Source organism: Littorina saxatilis, linkage group LG11 (assembly GCF_037325665.1).
Source record: "Littorina saxatilis isolate snail1 linkage group LG11, US_GU_Lsax_2.0, whole genome shotgun sequence".
Taxonomy (NCBI): domain Eukaryota; kingdom Metazoa; phylum Mollusca; class Gastropoda; order Littorinimorpha; family Littorinidae; genus Littorina; species Littorina saxatilis.
The window spans coordinates 5,165,986-5,185,369 of record NC_090255.1 but is presented as its reverse complement, the minus strand read 5'-3'; the positions used below and the strand labels follow the sequence as shown (position 1 = coordinate 5,185,369).

The window sequence follows — 19,384 nt, the reverse complement described above, 5'->3', positions numbered from 1 at the left end:
ATTGATCTGACTGTTTGGCGACTTAGACAAATCGATGGGGGCCCGGTAGCTCAGTTGGTAGAGCACTGGGCTTGTGGTCCTAGGATCATGGGTTCGAATCCGGGCGGACCAGGCCTGACACAGGTCAACTTTATGTGCAGACTCAGAGACGGTATCCATGTTCCACCCCCATGTCACCACTGTTGCACGAAATAGATCTCGGTCATTCTGCCATAAGTGCAGGTGGCTGATTACACCTAAACACACACACACCACTGTGACCTTGGTAATTCTGCTGTAAGTGCAGGTAGGTAATTACACCTATACACATACACACCTGGGTAGCGCGACTCTGTTGCTGCTAGCTTTCCACTGTGAGGAAGCGTCCCGAATTTCCCATCGATTGGACCAAAAACGTAATGAAATGAAAATGAATTCACTGTACCAGGATCTTGACGCATTATTTATAACGCAAAATCTTGTCGTATAACGTTGGAAGCAACCTGAGGGCCTTTTTCTGTCTTACATATCATCCCTTTAACTTTCAGAGTGCATTTTCAGAGCTTTTTAATTATAGTCACGATCAATTCGACCCCTGTACATTCCGTCGCGATATAACCTTCGTGGTTGAAAACGACGTTAAACACCAAATAAAGAAAGAAAGACAGACCCCTGTACATTATAAAGTTGTCTCCCTTTCTTGACTGAGGGGAATAACTTGTGACCTGAGATAGCACAGCACAGTGGGCTACCAAGTGTTGTTGAGAAAATACAAGTTTGGGAATTGCGAGGGGAGAAAGCTGTGAGACTTCTGAGGGGAGAAAGCTGTGAGACTTCTGAGGCAAGAAAGCTGTGAGAATGCTGAAAGAAAAAAAAGTATGACACAGTGCGGGTGTTGTTTGTTTTCAGGTCAGGGTTCCCCGGGTCGCAGCCAGTGTCGATGGATATCCAGAACCTGGAGTTCCTCAAACAAAAACCATACATGGTCAGCTGGAAGGCTGATGGCACAAGGCAAGTACACGTCATCCTCTTCTTTGTTTCTTTGTTCTTTTGAGTATTCTGTTTGGTTGTTGTGTCGGAATGTAGGCCTATTATGTATTGAATGTACTCAGGCCAAGCAACATTCATGTGTTCTGCACGTGGTTGGAATAAATCGTATGTCTTTTAATTTTATATGTGTGTCTGGAAATCCTGTTTACCCTTAAAATTTTGGAGTAAACAATTTCAAGATTTTTGACAATAAATACTCGATTCGTGTCCAGACTAGAATTTTCAAAAGGATTTCTGGTGTTTATCGAGAATTGATAACGGGTAATCTGACCAATCACACAATCTGTCACAATTTAAACTCATCTTGATTGAATTACAAACTAGGTTGGTTTTGCTCATGTTGGCATTTCTTCTTGTCGTTCGCTGTTGACATTTCATTTTGCGGGAATGTTGGCAATTGATAACCACTTGATAATTTGTTTTGGTCATTAGATTACTCTTCGACTTAACCATTAGTCTGTCAAATTATCGGGTGAACAGGTGTTGACTGTCAGTGTCTGTCTATGTCTTTAAATCTGTCGGTGTCAGTGCATGTTTGTGTGTGTGTGTGTATATGCCTATGTATGCATCTGTATGTATGTGTCTCAGATAAAGAATGTATGTGTTTGTGTGCATGTGTTGGTCCGTTGGTCTGTCAGTCAGTGTGTGGGTATGCGTCTGTGTGTATGTGTTGGTCCGTTGGTCTGTCAGTCAGTGTGTGGGTATGCGTCTGTGTGTATGTGTTGGTCCGTTGGTCTGTCAGTCAGTGTGTGGGTATGCGTCTGTGTGCATGTGTTGGTCCGTTGGTCTGTCAGTCAGTGTGTGGGTATGCGTCTGTGTGCATGTGTTGGTCTGTTGGTCTGTCAGTCAGTGTGTGGGTATGCGTCTGTGTGCATGTGTTGGTCCGTTGGTCTGTCAGTCAGTGTGTGGGTATACGTCTGTGTGCATGTGTTGGTCCGTTGGTCTGTCAGTCAGTGTGTGGGTATGCGTCTGTGTGCATGTGTTGGTCCGTTGGTCTGTCAGTCAGTGTGTGGGTATACGTCTGTGTGCATGTGTTGGTCCGTTGGTCTGTCAGTCAGTGTGTGGGTATGCGTCTGTGTGCATGTGTTGGTCCGTTGGTCTGTCAGTCAGTGTGTGGGTATGCGTCTGTGTGCATGTGTTGGTCCGTTGGTCTGTCAGTCAGTGTGTGGGTATGCGTCTGTGTGCATGTGTTGGTCCGTTGGTCTGTCAGTCAGTGTGTGGGTATGCGTCTGTGTGTATGTGTTGGTCCGTTGGTCTGTCAGTCAGTGTGTGGGTATGCGTCTGTGTGTATGTGTTGGTCTGTCAGTCAGTGTGTGGGTATGCGTCTGTGTGTATGTGTTGGTCCGTTGGTCTGTCAGTCAGTGTGTGGGTATGCGTCTGTGTGTATGTGTTGGTCCGTTGGTCTGTCAGTCGGTGTGTGGGTATGCGTCTGTGTGTATGTGTTGGTCCGTTGGTCTGTCAGTCGGTGTGTGGGTATGCGTCTGTGTGCATGTGTTGGTCCGTTGGTCTGTCAGTCGGTGTGTGGGTATGCGTCTGTGTGTATGTGTTGGTCCGTTGGTCTGTCAGTCGGTGTGTGGGTATGCGTCTGTGTGTATGTGTTGGTCTGTCAGTCAGTGTGTGGGTATGCGTCTGTGTGCATGTGTTGGTCTGTCAGTCAGTGTGTGGGTATGCGTCTGTGTGCATGTGTTGGTCTGTCAGTCAGTGTGTGGGTATGCGTCTGTGTGCATGTGTTGGTCTGTCAGTCAGTGTGTGGGTATGCGTCTGTGTGCATGTGTTGGTCCGTTGGTCTGTCAGTCAGTGTGTGGGTATGCGACTGTGTGTATGTGTTGGTCTGTCAGTCAGTGTGTGGGTATGCGTCTGTGTGCATGTGTTGGTCCGTTGGTCTGTCAGTCAGTGTGTGGGTATGCGTCTGTGTGCATGTGTTGGTCCGTTGGTCTGTCAGTCAGTGTGTGGGTATGCGTCTGTGTGTATGTGTTTCAGTGTAGCTGCCAGGATGCATACGTTGTATTCACTGCATTCTTAATACTTTACGCATGTTATCAACCACAACAACAAAGTTAAATAGCACTATTAAAAAAAAATTTATTTAAAAAATATTTTTAAAAAAGAGAAAAACTTTTTTTTTTTTAAATAACACTACATGTAAATATTTGATATTGTCATTTTGATGGGTATTTGAAACTACTTTGTGTGGAAACCTGTGCATGAGACTAATTTGCTGATGTGTACAGGTACATAATGCTGATTGACGGAAAAGACCAGGTGTACATGATCGACCGAGACAATGCTGTGTTCCACGTGCCGGGTTTAGAGTTCCCCAAGAGAAAATATCTGAACGCTCACATACAGGATACGCTCGTTGATGGGGTAAGTGTGTTTGATCTTCAGGGTCATTGCTAAATGATAAATCACTTTTCTATGCGCAAGTCCCGATTCACAGCTCCAAGCTCTTTACAATTCTAATAAACAATGCAGTTTGTGAAGATTTCTCAAACCAGAATTTGAACCAAGATTGTTCTAAGGACTAAAGGGGGCATGCAATGTTTGACTAAAGATGATTATTGTTTCCAATTTATTGATGAATTTTTACTTTTATTTCCTAACCGGCACGGTTGGCCTAGTGGTAAGGCGTCCGCCCCGTGATCGGGAGGTCGTGGGTTCGAACCCCTGCCGGGTCATACCTAAGACTTTAAAATTGGCAATCTAGGGGCTGCTCCGCCTGGCGTCTGGCATTATGGGGTTAGTGGTAGGACTGGTTGATCCGGTGTCAGAATAATGTGACTGGGTGAGACATGAAGCCTGTGCTGCGACTTCTGTCTTGTGTGTAGCGCACAAGCACCGCCCTGATATGGCCCTTGCGTGGTCGGCTGGGCGTTAAGCAAACAAACAAACAAACAAACAAACTTTTATTTCCCAGAGTCAACTTTGTGCAGACTCTCCATGGTGTCAAAATACCCCTGTGTGCACGCATGCGCACAATAAAGATTCCAAGTTCACAGCAAAAGTCTGAGGGCTTGGAAACATGAATACACGCATGCGGGGGGAAAAAAAGGGTAGCGCCGTATACTGTATGGCAGCTCGCTTTCCCCAGGGAGAAAGCAGGCCGAATTTCCTTGAGGGTAACCGCACAGGACTATATGAATCTTATCCTTATCCTCATCCTTATCCTCATCCTTATCCTCATCCTTATCCTTTACTCAAAGATTATTACACTTTGTTTTCCAGGAGATGATTTTAGACAAGGTGGATGAGAAGGATGTTCCCAGATTCCTCGTCTATGACATCATCAAGTTCGAAGTGAGTTTGCGATTCCAGTGTTCCTGTTCAAACAATGCGATGCTGTTAGGGGCGGGGAAATACCTCAGTAGTTAGCGGCGTTGGCTTCAAAATCAGTTGTCTCTATCGGCGTGGTGTCGATTCCCACGTTCAGGGAAGGATTTATTTCCCAGAGACAACTTTGTGCAGACTCTCCACGTAAAAACCAACTGGTGAATAAAACAGAAGTGCACATGGGAGTTTCAGCCCATGAACGCAGAAGAAGAAGGAGGGGGGAGTGGATTTCTTCTGGCTTGCAGTATTTCATTTTTGACTTAGTTGGCTTTTCTGTCAGTTTTTTGTCAAATCTTTGGAAATTGGGCTTACAAGATGGGAAACTCCAAGTTTACTGCTGATTGAGTTCAGTGAAGATAGCTTTATATGTTAAGAAAATCCTTTTTCTTCACAGTGATTTTGAATTGACTGTGTGTATGTGTAGAGCGATTCAGAAACAACAATAGGACCGATCTTCATGAAACTTCACATGAGAGGTTCTGAGTATGATATCCCCAGACCTTTTTTTCTTTTTTTTGATAAATGTCTCTGATGGCGTCATATCCGGCTTTTTGTGAAAGTTGAGGCGGCACTGTCACGCCTTCAGTTTTTAAGCAAATTGATTTGACACACAACAGGGCCAAGAGGTGGGGAAGACAGACTTCCACCGACGACTGCTGTGTATCGACAAGGAGATCGTGGGTCCGCGCAACGCCAAGATGCAGCAAGGGCTCTTGGATCGCTCCACACAGGCCTTCAGCGTGCGACTCAAACCGTTCTGGGACGTCACCACTTCACAGAAGGTGGGGGTTGTCACTGATAGCCTCTCTCTCTCTGTCTCTCCCTCTCTGTGTGTCTCTGTCTCTGTCTCTCTCTCTCTGCCATCTCTGTCTCTCTCTCTCTCTCTCTCTCTCTCTCTCAGCGTGCGACTCAAACCGTTCTGGGACATCACCACTTCACAGAAGGTGGGGGTTGTCACTCTTACAGTCTTTCTGTCTCATTCTCTCTCTCTCTCTCTGTCTCTGTCTCTCTCTGTCTCTCCCTCTCTCTCTCTCTCTCTTTCTCTCTCTCTCTCTCTCTCTCTCTCTCTCTCTCTCTCTCTCTCTCTCTCTCTCTGTGGAATTTGTGATCTGTTCTGACTCCGGATCTCCCTGTCTCTCTCTCTCTCTCTCTCTCTCTCTCTCTCTCTCTTTCTCTCTCTCTTTGTCTCTCTCTCTCTCTCTCTCTCTTTCTCTCTCTCTCTCTCTCTCTCTCTCTCTTTCTCTCTCTCTCTCTCTCTCTTTCTCTCTCTCTCTCTCTCTCTCTCTCTCTTTCTCTCTCTCTCTCTCTCTCTCTCTCTCTCTCTCTTTCTCTCTCTCTCTCTCTCTCTCTTTCTCTCTCTCTCTCTCTCTCTGTCTCTGTCTGTCTCTCTGTCTCTGTCTCTCTCTTTCTCTCTCTTTCTCTCTCTCTCTTTCTCTCTCTCTCTCTCTCTCTCTCTCTCTTTCTCTCTCTCTCTCTCTCTCTCTCTCTCTCTCTCTCTCTCTCTCTCTCTCTCTTCTCTCTCTCTCTCTCTCTCTCTCTCTCTGTCTCTCTCTCTCTCTCTCTCTCTCTCTCTCTCTCTCTCTCTCTCTCTCTCTCTCTCTCTCTGTGATCTGTTCTGACTCCGGATCTCCCTGTCTCTTTTCCTCTTGCCTGAGTTAAATCTGCATTGCTTGTTGCTGTTGCTGTTGTTGTTGTTGTTGTTGCTGCTGTCACTGCTGGTGTTGTTGATGTTGTATTCAACATATCAAAGTTCACCAGCCTGTGCTGCGACTTCTGTCTTGTGTGTGGCGCACGTTATATGTCAAAGCAGCACCGCCCTGATATGGCCCTTCATGGTCGGCTGGGCGTTAAGCAAACAAACAAACAAATATCAAAGTTCACCACTCTGGACAGAAACCACCCAAGCTGTTGATTAAACAGTGCAGTATTACCCGCTTCTTCTTTGTTGGCGTTGTTCTTGTTGTGGTTGTTATTTTTGTTGTTGTTGTTCTGTTGGTGGTGGTAGTGGTGGAGGTGTTTAAGATAGTTTGCTAATGGATAAGAGGTTTTACATTTTTAACACAAAATGCTGAACGTATTTTTTCTTTCAGCTACTGGATGGAGAGTTTGCCAGTCAAGTCAGTCATGAGGTTGATGGTCTCATCTTCCAACCTGTACCTGACGTAAGTCTGTCTTTCTGTCTGTCTGCTTACATGCAATGTCAAAATATATTTATGTGTTTTCTTATGTGTCTATCTGTTTGTCTGTCTGTCTGTCACATTGCCTTTGTTTGTGCCTGTCACCTCTCATTTTTTTTCTTAAATACAGGCGTGGTTTTCCTAATGGTATGCGTGATATGTAGACACACATGTAAAAACTTGAAAGCACAGACACTCGACATCTGAAGAGAAGAAGAAAACCAACGCGTTTTGGAATAAGACAGCTAATCATTTCTCTTTGATTCTGTAATCAGTTAACACAAACAATGGGCATTTTTTTCAATCTCGCACACAGTCTGATTATGTAACCAGACTTGTACAAACTTCTTCTGTCCTTTGCAGGCTAGTTTAAAAAAGAAATTAAAAAAGTTGTCAATCTGGCTAGCAGGACAAACTGCTGTGTGACAAATATAAACACCACACAACCACTTGACAGCTTTGTTGTCTTCTGCCCAACAGCCGTACCTGTGCGGCCGCTGCAAAGCCACACTCAAGTGGAAACCTCCGGATCTTAACTCTGTCGACTTCAGGCTCAAGATCCGCAAAGAAAAGCAGCTTGGGTCAGTATGAATTAGAAATGATTGGCTGGAAATGGGGGGGGGGGGGGGGGGGGGGGGGGGTTAAGGGGGTATGTTTTGTGTGCAGTTGTTATTGTGTCTTTGAATCAAATAACCAAAGGGAAGTAAACGCTCTAAATGCATACGACTTGGGTGATAGACCAAGCGAGAAATATATGGAACCATGCTCCTGGCACCTGAGAGAAAAAAACAAGCATTGACATGAACAAGCAGCTTTCATCTTTTTTTTGTCTTTGTATGTTAATACTTTTGCATGCATAATTATGTGCATACAAGGATCAAAATATGTTTTAGAAACGACTGGTAACATTGATGTATGTTGCTTACAGCATGTTGCCAGAGACAAAGGGTTACCTGTTCGTGGGGAGCTACGATCCTCCTTTCTCAGAAATAAAGGTAAGCACGCTTCAGTTTCACTTAGTTGTTGATACAACATTTTGCTGTGAATCTGGATGATAATCAAGAATTTATGGGAAAACATTTTCATGAAAATCGAATATTCAATGGGCAAAAAGATGGGGAAAGAGTTTTGAGAAGAAGAAAAAACAAGTTGCGTAAGGCGAAAATAGAACATTTAATCAAGCTCAGTCGAACTCACAGAATAAAACTGAACGCATTGCATTTTTTCTGCAAGACCGTACACTCGTAGCATCGTCTGTCCACCACAGAATACACAAAGTAAGGGAAGTAACTTGTCTGGTGATGTGATAACTTTGTCCAAAAAGTACTTTTTTGTATTTTTGTGTATTTTTGTCTTTGGAGACAATTATTGACATCAGTTCGCTGTAGCCTTGTGACTTTTAGAGACAAAACGGCTCTGGGGCGATGAAAACGTGTTTGTTAAAAGAGGGGCTCGTTATGCAAATGAGTTCAAAAGGTTCGATGTAGCCGGAAAGTAACAAGTAAGAAAAAGAAGGCTGTCTGCCGGGAAATCAATGGCAGTTTGTTAAAAGAGGGTTTTATGTGAGAGAAAAAATTATATATGTTTAAGGATTAAATTTGTTGAGGTGAATCTTGCTTCCCATATCATATGCCATGTTCCTAACAAGGTTGGTCTTGCATTGTGTTTGGAATAGACGGGCGCAGCGGCGTCGTGGGTAAGACAACGGCCTCTTGATCGGAAGGTCGTGAGTTCAATTCCCATCTGCAGCCGCCTGGTGGGTTAAGGCTGGAGATTTTTCCGATCTCCCAGGTCATCTTATGTGCTGACCTGCTAGTGACTTAACGCCCTTAATGTGTACACGCAAGCACAAAGATCCTGTAATCCATGTCGAGTTTGGTGGGTTATAGAAACACGAAAATACCCTACATGCTTCCCCCGAAATTGGCGTATGCTGCCTCAATGGCGGGGTAAAAACGATCATACACATACTGCCCATGAACGAAGAAGACGAAGAAGTGTTTGGAATGTTGTGCTTTTTACATTGTGCACATTTTGTGATGTGACTTGCAGGTGACGAAAGAACTGAGAGAGCTGGACAACAAAATCATTGAGTGTTCATGGGACGGGAAAGGCTGGAAGTTCATGAGACAGCGAACTGACAAGTCTTTCCCCAACGGTTACGCCACTGCCATGGGTGAGTGTTTCAAGTGTTTGTTTGGTTGTTGTGCAAGTAAGAAGTCTTGTTTATTTTCGTTGGTTGTTTTTTTGTCATGAGAGGGCTATGGCCTGTATTAGTAGAAACTAGTATTTGCACACAGTCTTCATAACACGTTGTCACACGGTATCAGAGATTGTGGTATACTCTTTCTCTGTCTCTCTCTCTTTCTCCCTCTCTCTCTGATACTGGCGAGCTAATGAAAAACGGTATCAGAGATTACCTCGCCAGCATTTTGCAAGTGAGTTTCATCCACGTTTCTAAGATAAGATCATATATGTGTCATAAGTGTTTGTCTGTCTGCTTAAAAGATCACTGGGTCGACGTGCTTGTAAATGTAACGGGTTTTTTTTCTCAATAATAAACGTTCCTATAACCTACAATTCTTGTGTTTTGATTCAGGGTTTTGGAAAATTAGCAGTGTATCTTTATTTGGATTATTGCTTTTTAACTCTCTCGCTTTCTGTTTTGTTGCATAACCTTTTCATAAAAGAATTGCAGAGAGTACTGCTTTGAGCACTCTTAATATAAAACTGTACAAATGCTCACACATTGAATTTGTTCAGGTGTGTGTGGTAGCATCAGAAACCCGGTCACCAAGGACATTCTGTTCAACGTCATCAACAACTGTCGCTGGCACCCTCAGCCTCAGCATCAACACAAACCTCCCGGCCAGACTGACCGCAATCTCATGCCTCCTCCCGCCAAGAAAGCCAGATAGTATCTGCTGGCAGAAGCACAGCGTATTCTCTAAGGTCAAGATTATGTATGTTAAGCGCTGCTCACAAGGACCATTTTGAACCAGCTTTTGTCAGTGAGAAGTTGGTGAAATATTGGAATAAGTACAGTTGAACCCCCCTTTGGGCGGGGATGTAGCTCAGTCGGTAGCGCGCTGGATTTGTATCCAGTTGGCCGCTGTCAGCGTGAGTTCGTCCCCACGTTCGGCGAGAGATTTATTTCTCAGAGTCAACTTTGTGTGCAGACTCTTCTCGGTGTCCGAACACCCCCGTGTGTACACGCAAGCACAAGACCAAGTGCGCACGAAAAAGATCCTGTAATCCATGTCAGAGTTCGGTGGGTTATAGAAACACAAAAATACCCAGCATGCTTCCTCCGAAAACGGCGTATGGCTGCCTAAATGGCGGGGTAAAAATGGTCATACACATAAAATTCCACTCGTGCAAAAAAAACACATGAGTGTACGTGGGAGTTTCAGCCCACGAACGCAGAAGAAGAACCCCCCTTTGTTACCTTCAAAAATCTGAGAAAATCAGGTCTTAAAAAGGAGGGAGTCTAAAATTGGAGGTTCTTAAAAGGGGGGGTTCCACTAATTGAAAAGTTTGGACAACGAAATGATGTAAAAGTTCTTAATGTGAACAGTCCACCGTATTTTAAATTGATTTTTCGCCAACACAAAACACCATTGTTCAATGAAATGCTGTTCATATTGACGATTCTGAACCAAGTTTTCATAGTGAGAAGTTGCTGAAAAGTTGCAAAGACAAAAAGCATGTTAAAAGTCATTCATGGGAACAGTTTGCCCTATTTCGACTGACTCTTGGTTGACTCCAAACCCCAAGTGTTTTTTTGTGTGTTTTTAATGTGAAGTGCTGTTTACATGGGCAATTTTGAAGCAACTTTTGTGGGTGAGAAGTGGGTGAAAAGTTGACTAAACAGAATAGACAAACTCCGGAAATAACTTTGTATGGGTTGTGAAAGAGTGACTACTCTTGCTTTCAGTGAGGCAAGCTTTCTACACATGCTCCATATGTATCAGACACACCCCTCGTCAGTGACTGGCCTATACTGTCATGTGTTTCAGACACACCCCTCGTCAGTGACTGGCCTATACTGTCATGTGTTTCAGACACACCCCTCGTCAGTGACTGGCCTATACTGTCATGTGTTTCAGACACACCCCTCGTCAGTGACTGGCCTATACTGTCATGTGTTTCAGACACACCCATCGTCAGTGACTGGCCTATACTGTCGTGTGTTTCAGACACACCCCTCGTCAGTGACTGGCCTATACTGTCATGTGTTTCAGACACACCCCTCGTCAGTGACTGGCCTATACTGTCATGTGTTTCAGACACACCCCTCATCAGTGACTGGCCTATACTGTCATGTGTTTCAGACACACCCATCGTCAGTGACTGGCCTATACTGTCATGTGTTTCAGACACACCCCTCGTCAGTGACTGGCCTATACTGTCATGTGTTTCAGACACACCCCTCATCAGTGACTGGCCTATACTGTCATGTGTTTCAGACACACCCATCGTCAGTGACTGGCCTATACTGTCATGTGTTTCAGACACACCCCTCGTCAGTGACTGGCCTATACTGTCATGTGTTTCAGACACACCCCTCGTCAGTGACTGGCCTATACTGTCATGTGTTTCAGACACACCCCTCGTCAGTGACTGGCCTATACTGTCATGTGTTTCAGACACACCCCTCGTCAGTGACTGGCCTATACCGTCATGTGTTTCAGACACACCCCTCGTCAGTGACTGGCCTATACCATCATGTGTTTCAGACACACCCCTCGTCAGTGACTGGCCTATACCGTCATGTGTTTCAGACACACCCCTCGTCAGTGACTGGCCTATACCGTCATGTGTTTCAGACACACCCCTCGTCAGTGACTGGCCTATACCGTCATGTGTTTCAGACACACCCCTCGTCAGTGACTGGCCTATACCGTCACGAGGGAAAGCTTGCCTCACTAAAAGCAAGAGTATTCACTCTTTCACAACCAGACAAAGTTGACAGAGTTATTTCCGAACATTGTCTATTCTGTTTACTCAACTTTCCACACACTTCTCACTGACTGACAGAGTTATTTCCGAACATTGTCTATTCTGTTTACTCAACTTTCCACACACTTCTCACTGACTGACAGAGTTATTTCCGAACATTGTCTATTCTGTTTACTCAACTTTCCACACACTTCTCACTGACGGACAGAGTTATTTCCGAACATTGTCTATTCTGTTTACTCAACTTTCCACACACTTCTCACTGACGGACAGAGTTATTTCCGAACATTGTCTATTCTGTTTACTCAACTTTCCACACACTTCTCACTGACTGACAGAGTTATTTCCGAACATCGTCTATTGTGGAAAAGTTGTTCATGTGAACACCGCCCTGTTTTAACTGACTCTGGGCCAACTCCAAACCCAGTTTCTCTGGCAGATGTTTGCTGAGTGTGGGTGGTGAATTGACCATGTGAATGCTGTTTTGTAGTATGTAAGGACTACACTAGCACTGTACATATCATGCCCAGTAGTATCACCTTGGCCAATGCATGTACAGCAACTTTGCATCATTCTTGGTTATGATTTACAGGTCCCGTCCTTCACGCTAAAGAAGAATTAATGTCATTTTCTGCAAGGAGAGGCCTAATCAATTTTGGCCACTGGACCTATTTTAGATTTTGTTCAAGTCAGGAGTTCCCCAGCCTGATTCTTTCGCTTAGACACATACAAAGAATCAGTTGCATGGATGCATTTTGTGCAGAGTCTCTCCCTAGTTTGAGTGGAATTTTTTTTGCTGATTTTATTATCAGATTGGCAAAGGCAGACCTGTTTACCCTTACTATTTTGGAGTAATGTATTACTATTTTTTAGGATTGTTTGGGACAAAATACTCCATTTGAGTCCTGACTACGATTGTCAAGTGTGCTTCAAATTAGTTTTGTGTTGCTAATGTTGGCGTTTGTAACCACTGGGTTACTATTTTGGTCATCAGATTGCTATTTTTGACTTGACCATTACTCTTGTCAAGTGTCGGGGGTAAACAGGTCTGCAAAGGTGTTCATTCAAATGATTCAACAGAAAATCCCCAGTCTCAACAGAAAATCCCCAGTCAGTCTCAACAGAAAATCCCCAGTCTCAACAGAAAATCCCCAGTCAGTCTCAACAGAAAATCCCCAGTCTCAACAGAAAATCCCCAGTCTCAACAGAAAATCCCCAGTCTCAACAGAAAATCCCCAGTCAGTCTCAACAGAAAATCCCCAGTCAGTCTCAACAGAAAATCCCCAGTCAGTCTCAACAGAAAATCCCCAGTCTCAACAGAAAATCCCCAGTCTCAACAGAAAATCCCCAGTCTCAACAGAAAATCCCCAGTCTCAACAGAAAATCCCCAGTCTCAAGAGGAAGCAGCCAGACTGTGTTTTTGTTAAAGTTGGAGCATGTTCTCTTGTGAGAAGCAAAAGGCCTGAGCAAATCTGTAGCGATGAAAATGATTGCTTGCACGACATGGCCATTGTACTTGAAACCTGGAAGACAACTTATGGTGAGTTTTGCCATCATATCAGCTTTTCTCATTACAATGCAAAAGACAATTTCCTGCAATGTGAATGCTTCAGACAGAGCCGTCATGGCTGAATTTTTATTATATTAACAGCAACAATTTTGTCCAGGTAAATACTGGGCTGTTTATGCGATTGTGTTGTTTTTCTTGCCAGGACTGGAAATAACAAACAGACGACTTGTGGTAGTACAGTAGTACAGTAGTACAGTAGAAACGTCCTTTTGACCCCCACACTGGTTGTCACGACAAATGTTGTGTTATAGTATGTATTGTGACAGCTGGTCAGTGGGTGGGTAGGGGAGGGAGGGGGGGGGGGGGGGGGAAGTGTGTCATAAATGGGTGTTCCGCTGTATAAACTTCAGAAGCTGATGGCGTTTTTAGTTCAAAGTTGTCTATGCATGTCATCGATTTATGCTTTGCCTGAAAAGTTTGGTGGTTGATAAAGATCTGTGTCGTTTAGGATGGAGAGTAAAATGGCTGTTGTCACAGCAACTCACATGTTTCTTATTGTATGCAATGAACTCCCACGCTAGTTTGAAAAGAGGGGGGGCCAGGTAGCTCAGTTGGTCGAGCACTGGACTAGTGATCCTAGGCTTGCGTGTTCCAATCCGGGCCGGGCCGGACATGGGTTAACTTTATGTGCAGACCTTGAGACAGTGTCCATGTCCCACCCCTGTGTCACCACTGTGGTACGTAAAAGACCTGGGTCATTCTGCCATACGTGCAGGTGGCTGATACCACCTAAACACGTATACACTTTTTGTGTATCTCATCTCATCTAAAGTCGGGGTATAGTGGAATATTTCTCTCTTATTGTATGCAATGAGCTCCCACCCTAGTTTGAGAATGGCATGTATTTGTACACTGTCTCCGCTGTTCTCATCAAAATGTGTTGCTTGTCATTCAAAAAAAAAATGTCTTCTCTATCTCAAAATTAAAAAGAATGGCAATCACAACTTGTGCAAATATGGTCAGTGATATTTTCAATCAAATAGAGATTTAGTGCCAACAATTGATTCACTAAGAGAAAAAAGTGTTTGTTTGTGTGTTTGTTTGTGTGTTTGTTTGTTTGGGTGTTTGTTTGTTTGTGTGTTTGTTTGTTTGGGTGTTTGTTTGTGTGTTTGATGGGAGGTTGTGAGGGAGGGGTGACTCACTACAGTGGAACCCCCCCTTTTAAGACCTCCAAACATCTGAAAAAACAAGGTCTTAAAAGGGAGAATGGGGATAAATGTACAGGGCTTGTGAATATATCAAGGCACGGTCTTACAAGGGAGAATGGGGATAAATGTACAGGGCTTGTGAATATATCAAGGCAAGGTCTTAAAAGGGAGAATGGGGATAAATGTACAGGGCTTGTGAATATATCTAGGCAAGGTCTTAAAAGGGAGAATGGGGATAAATGTACAGGGCTTGTGAATATATCAAGGCACGGTCTTACAAGGGAGGAAGCAAATTTCATTCGGGGGTCTTTATAACTCATTGTCTCTCAGGTACGGATATATATATATCCGTAGCCACTCATATTGACCAGGTACGGATATATCCGCTCAGACTGTTAGCTTCAGTCGCTTCCTGTAACGTCCATCTAACGCCTGCATTCCAGCGTGTTGCTACACAGTATCTACACAGTTACTACAATTCTGAGTGACCTGCTGCAGCACAGCTGGTCTCGGTTAAAAAAAACTTGGTCAACATGGGTGGGGTAGAATGTGTTAAAGGGAGGTTCCTCTGTATCGCATGAAAGGTCTGTCAGCTACTTTCATGTTCAGTTGCCTTGGCTGTATTTATTACTATAAGTATGCTGTTGGTGGTTGTGTCTGCTGTTACATTTTGCCATCAGTTGTTTTTTACATAGTCATGTGTTGATTGTAGTTTGTCTGACCCTCATAGGAATGAACTGATGAGTAAAGTGTGACTGGGTTGAATGAGTTTGTTTCCTGGTACAGATCTTGAAGAGATTTTGCGTTCAGTACAGCTGAACTGGAATTTTTGTCTCAATACATATAATGTACCAAGGTTTTGAAACGTGAAATATTAAATGCTGAAACAATATTGCCCAAGATTTGTCTTTTTTTTTTAAGCGTATTGGTGTATGTGTATTTGCAATAATAGAAAATGATCATCAGTTTCTACAAGAGTTCTGTCATTTGGAAAAAAAACTGAAATCAGAATCCCAGAAGTATGCTCTCTCTCTCTCTCTCTCTCTCTCTCTCTCTCTCTCTCTCTCATGTCATTGTCTGTCACTCTCTCTCTCTCTCTCTTTCTCTCTCTCTCTCTCTCTCTCTCTCTCTCTCTCTCTCTCTCTCTCTCTCTCTCTCTCTCCCCCACACACCTTTTCACAAAAATACAAGTGCACACAAACGGAAAGACAAGCAAAAAATCACTGATTTAATGATGTACCAATTACAGTGGGTTTCATGTGACTTTGGCTTAATGAAGAAATACCAGGTCTCATGAGCCTTTCGAAGTGGCCCTCTGCTCCTACATTTATAGAGCTTGTTTGGGCACTAGATTAAATTAGTTAAATTTGATGTATTCAATTTATTATTTAAATTAATACTAAGGTCGTTCAGGCGCAACTGGGGAGTCTGTTTGCTCTTGAACAAGCTTAGTTCTTATTTAAATAATAAATGTAATACATCTAAAAAAAAAAAAGAATAGCACCCAGTAAAACCGCCTTTTCAATTCACCAACCACTTTGGCAGCATACTCAGTCTACAACTCCAGTAGCACCACTGTCACTTTGGGACCAGTCTGACTATCATACTCAGTCTACAACTCCAGTAGCACCACTGTCACTTTGGGACCAGTCTGACTATCATTCTCACTCTACAACTCCAGTAGCACCACTGTCACTTTGGGACCAGTCTGACTATCATACTCAGTCTACAACTCCAGTAGCACCACTGTCACTTTGGGACCAGTCTGACTATCATTCTCACTCTACAACTCCAGTAGCACCACTGTCACTTTGGGACCAGTCTGACTATCATTCTCAGTCTCCCTCCTGCACTACCACTCTCGCTCTAGCATCATCATTCTCACTTGCACCGACAGGCATCTGTCACTCTAGCACCGGTCTGGCACCACCATTTTGACATCATTATTGGCACCACCACTCTTAACACCGGTCTGGCACCACCATTTTGACATCACTATTTTGACATCACTATTGGCACCACCACTCTAACACCGGTCTGGCACCACCATTTTGACATCATTGGCACCACCACTCTAACACCGGTCTGGCACCACCATTTTGACATCACTATTTTGACATCACTATTGGCACCATCACTCTAACACCGGTCTGGCACCACCATTTTGACATCATTATTGGCACCACCACTCTAACACCGGTCTGGCACCACCATTTTGACATCATTATTGGCACCACCACTCTAACACCGGTCTGGCACCACCATTTTGACATCATTATTGGCACCACCACTCTTAACACCGGTCTGGCACCACCATTTTGACATCACTATTTTGACATCACTATTGGCGCCAACATTTTGACATCACTATTTTGACATCACTATTGGCCCACCATCCTCCCTCTGGCACCACCACTCCTGGCACCCCCTTTCTCACTCTGGCACCACACCTATCACTTCTCACCGTTCTCACTCTGACATCACCAAGCTCACACCACCATTCTCACTCTGGTCGTATAACCGGTCTAAGAGGGAGATAGCGCCCAGATGACAAGTGTGAAGGATCTAGAGTTGGCTGGTTGATGATTTTGTATGTCCCAGTTTGGCTATTGAGAGTCGATTAATTGTTGTGTTCTTTCTCGGTTTTCATGGCGGTTTCCGTGTTTGAAACTTTTACAGTCAAGGTCTGTCACGGTCAAGAAAAAAAGGTACTGAAAACTCAAAGACAGGAAACACACGCACACACACACACACACACACACACACACACACACACTGACACACACACACACACATACATACATACATACATACACATACACGCACGCACGCACGTTGGAACCGGTCTGGCACGCTCACTCTGGCACTATCATTGTCACCCGCACTGCCCCACATTGCTATCCAGGACCGATGTAAGTTTGCTTCCTTTCTCATTGTACATGACAGTAGCCATGATTAAAACAAGTTTTGTTTACTTCTATCACAGTAAAAATGTGTAAGGTTCCAAAAAGCTCATGTCTTTTCTCATGAGGCGATGGTCCTGGACTCAAGCCTGTACGTAATTGGACGAAGTCGACTTCGCGAAGCTGGCCGCACGGAGCTTTTACCACGTTAGCACTGAGTTTTCGGTAAAACCAGAAGACACCTGGTTAGCCTATATAAAAAAAAATTAAAAAAATAAAAAGTCCATGGGACTAGAAAAGGTCTCTGCAGATATTTTAATGTAGACAGAATGTTCTTTCTCCCTCACAATATCAAAAACCTCGAATAACTTTGACCATAAGGAGGCAATACCCCTAAGGACCGCCTTCAGGGTTGTCCACGCCTAATGTTGCTCTGATGAGATCTGGTCACAAGTTGATCTCGTTCAGCTAGAACTTGCCGAGCTTTTAGCGCCTGGATGGCAAGTTTGGGTCCCTTCCTTACGTCTAAGCCAGCTCTCAGCCTAGGGGCGGACATAGGCCTTTGTTGTCCGAGAGATACAGCTTGTTGCGATCTTTGCCGCTGAACATCGTTAGGTTCCGTTTTTGATTCCAAGAGAGTCAGTCTTTGGGCGGAGGGTGGCCTCCCTTCTCTTCTGAGAGAAGAAGCCTGTGGGTATCTTTGCGACTGAACATCGTTAGGTCTCGATTTTGATCCCGAGAGAGTCAGTCTTGAGGCGGAGGGTGGGCTCCCTTCTCTTCCGAGAGATGCAGTATGTGGGTGTCTTTGCAGCGGAACACCTTTATGGCTGGAGTCCAAGAGTGTCAGTCCTCCTCTAGGTGCGGCCGAACAAGGTCTTTCTCTTCCGATAGAAGCATCATCATCTCTCAGTCTGGATATTCCACCATCGACCTCCCATCGAAGATTTCTAAAAAATCTTTCATCTCTTTCTTCAAGTTCTTGGACGCGTTGGTTGATTTGTGCTGATATATTGCGAGGCGTTTTCAAAGATCTTCCCTGAATTTGCTGCAGAAGGTCACTGTACGCGATTTTACTTGTCATCTGCTTGGGGTGACGTTCCGGCGTGGTTGCTCGCTGTGAACGGTACACGGTGGAATACGATCTGGAAACTCTGAGGTTGGAGAATTTCGTAGGGGAGTCCATCATCCTTGGTAAGATTATTGGTTCGTAGACTGGGAAATCGGACACATCCTCTGCGGTCTTTTTGATTGGCTGACGACACATGGGACAAGGAAACTGCCCTGATTGGCTGCTGGAATCAGCGAGAGTTTTCAGGCAGTCCAGGCAAAAACAATGTCTGTTTCCACAGGGGGTCATTCTTAGCTGCGACTCTTTGTAACATACTGGGCATTCATGGCTGCTTGACGTCATTCTGACACTGATTCTCGCCGTTAAAATGACGTCACTGAAAGTCCATTACATTTTTCGCCAGATTTCAAGTTCCGCTTTGTACAAGTGACGTTTCTTTGAGCGTTCCTCGCTTGTTCAGTCACATCATACTCTTTGATCAAACTGAACATGAATCTGACGTCAGCAGCGTCAACACTGATTTTGACCTTTGCACTCAGCGTTAAAGGACGTCACAATTAAGCGTCATCGAAGGTTGACAGTGACGCCTGTGGCCGTCGTTTGACGTCGTTGAAGTTTACTCAAACTCTGATTGCGAGATGTTCACGTAGCTGTTTCTTCTGGTCGAACCAAAGGAGTGGCTCAGAGTGGTTCAGACAGAAAGGAAAGTCGTTCCAAATTCACTCATGTTTTCATGTAGTGTGTAAGACCTGCGAGACATTAAACAAAAAGTGGTTCTTAGTTATAGCTGTCTCTCTCTGTGTCTGTACGTCTCTCTCTCTCTCTCTCTCTCTCTCTCTCTCTCTCTCTCTCTCTCAGTCTCTCTCTCTCTCTCTCTGAGGCTCTCTCTCTCTCTCTCACACACACATACACCGACACGCACACACACCCACATATACACACACTTACACACACACACAAACACACACACACACACAATCAATCAATCAATCAATGAGGCTTATATCGCGCATATTCCGTGGGTACAGTTCTAGACGCTCTGCAGTGATGCCGTGTGAGATGAAATTTTATACGGCCAGTAGATTGCAGCCATGTCGGCGCATATTTACCTTTCACGGCCTTATTCCAAGTCACACGGGTATGGTAGACAATTATTAACACACACACACACACACACACACACACACACACACACC

At 44.3% G+C, this 19,384-nt stretch overlaps 1 protein-coding gene across 1 annotated transcript in view; it reads left to right on the top strand.

The window, feature by feature from the left end:
* LOC138979487 (mRNA-capping enzyme-like) overlaps window positions 1-15,108 on the top strand; it is a 28,706-nt gene extending 13,598 nt beyond the window's left edge. Inside the window, exons 11-19 of the mRNA XM_070352200.1 lie at window positions 889-990; window positions 3,261-3,396; window positions 4,255-4,326; window positions 4,977-5,141; window positions 6,450-6,521; window positions 7,017-7,117; window positions 7,465-7,531; window positions 8,589-8,712; window positions 9,300-15,108. Coding sequence (XP_070208301.1) covers window positions 889-990; window positions 3,261-3,396; window positions 4,255-4,326; window positions 4,977-5,141; window positions 6,450-6,521; window positions 7,017-7,117; window positions 7,465-7,531; window positions 8,589-8,712; window positions 9,300-9,454 — 994 coding nt within the window. The 3' untranslated portion in view covers window positions 9,455-15,108. The remainder of the gene's footprint in view (window positions 1-888; window positions 991-3,260; window positions 3,397-4,254; window positions 4,327-4,976; window positions 5,142-6,449; window positions 6,522-7,016; window positions 7,118-7,464; window positions 7,532-8,588; window positions 8,713-9,299) is intronic.
* Window positions 15,109-19,384: the final 4,276 nt, after the last annotated feature.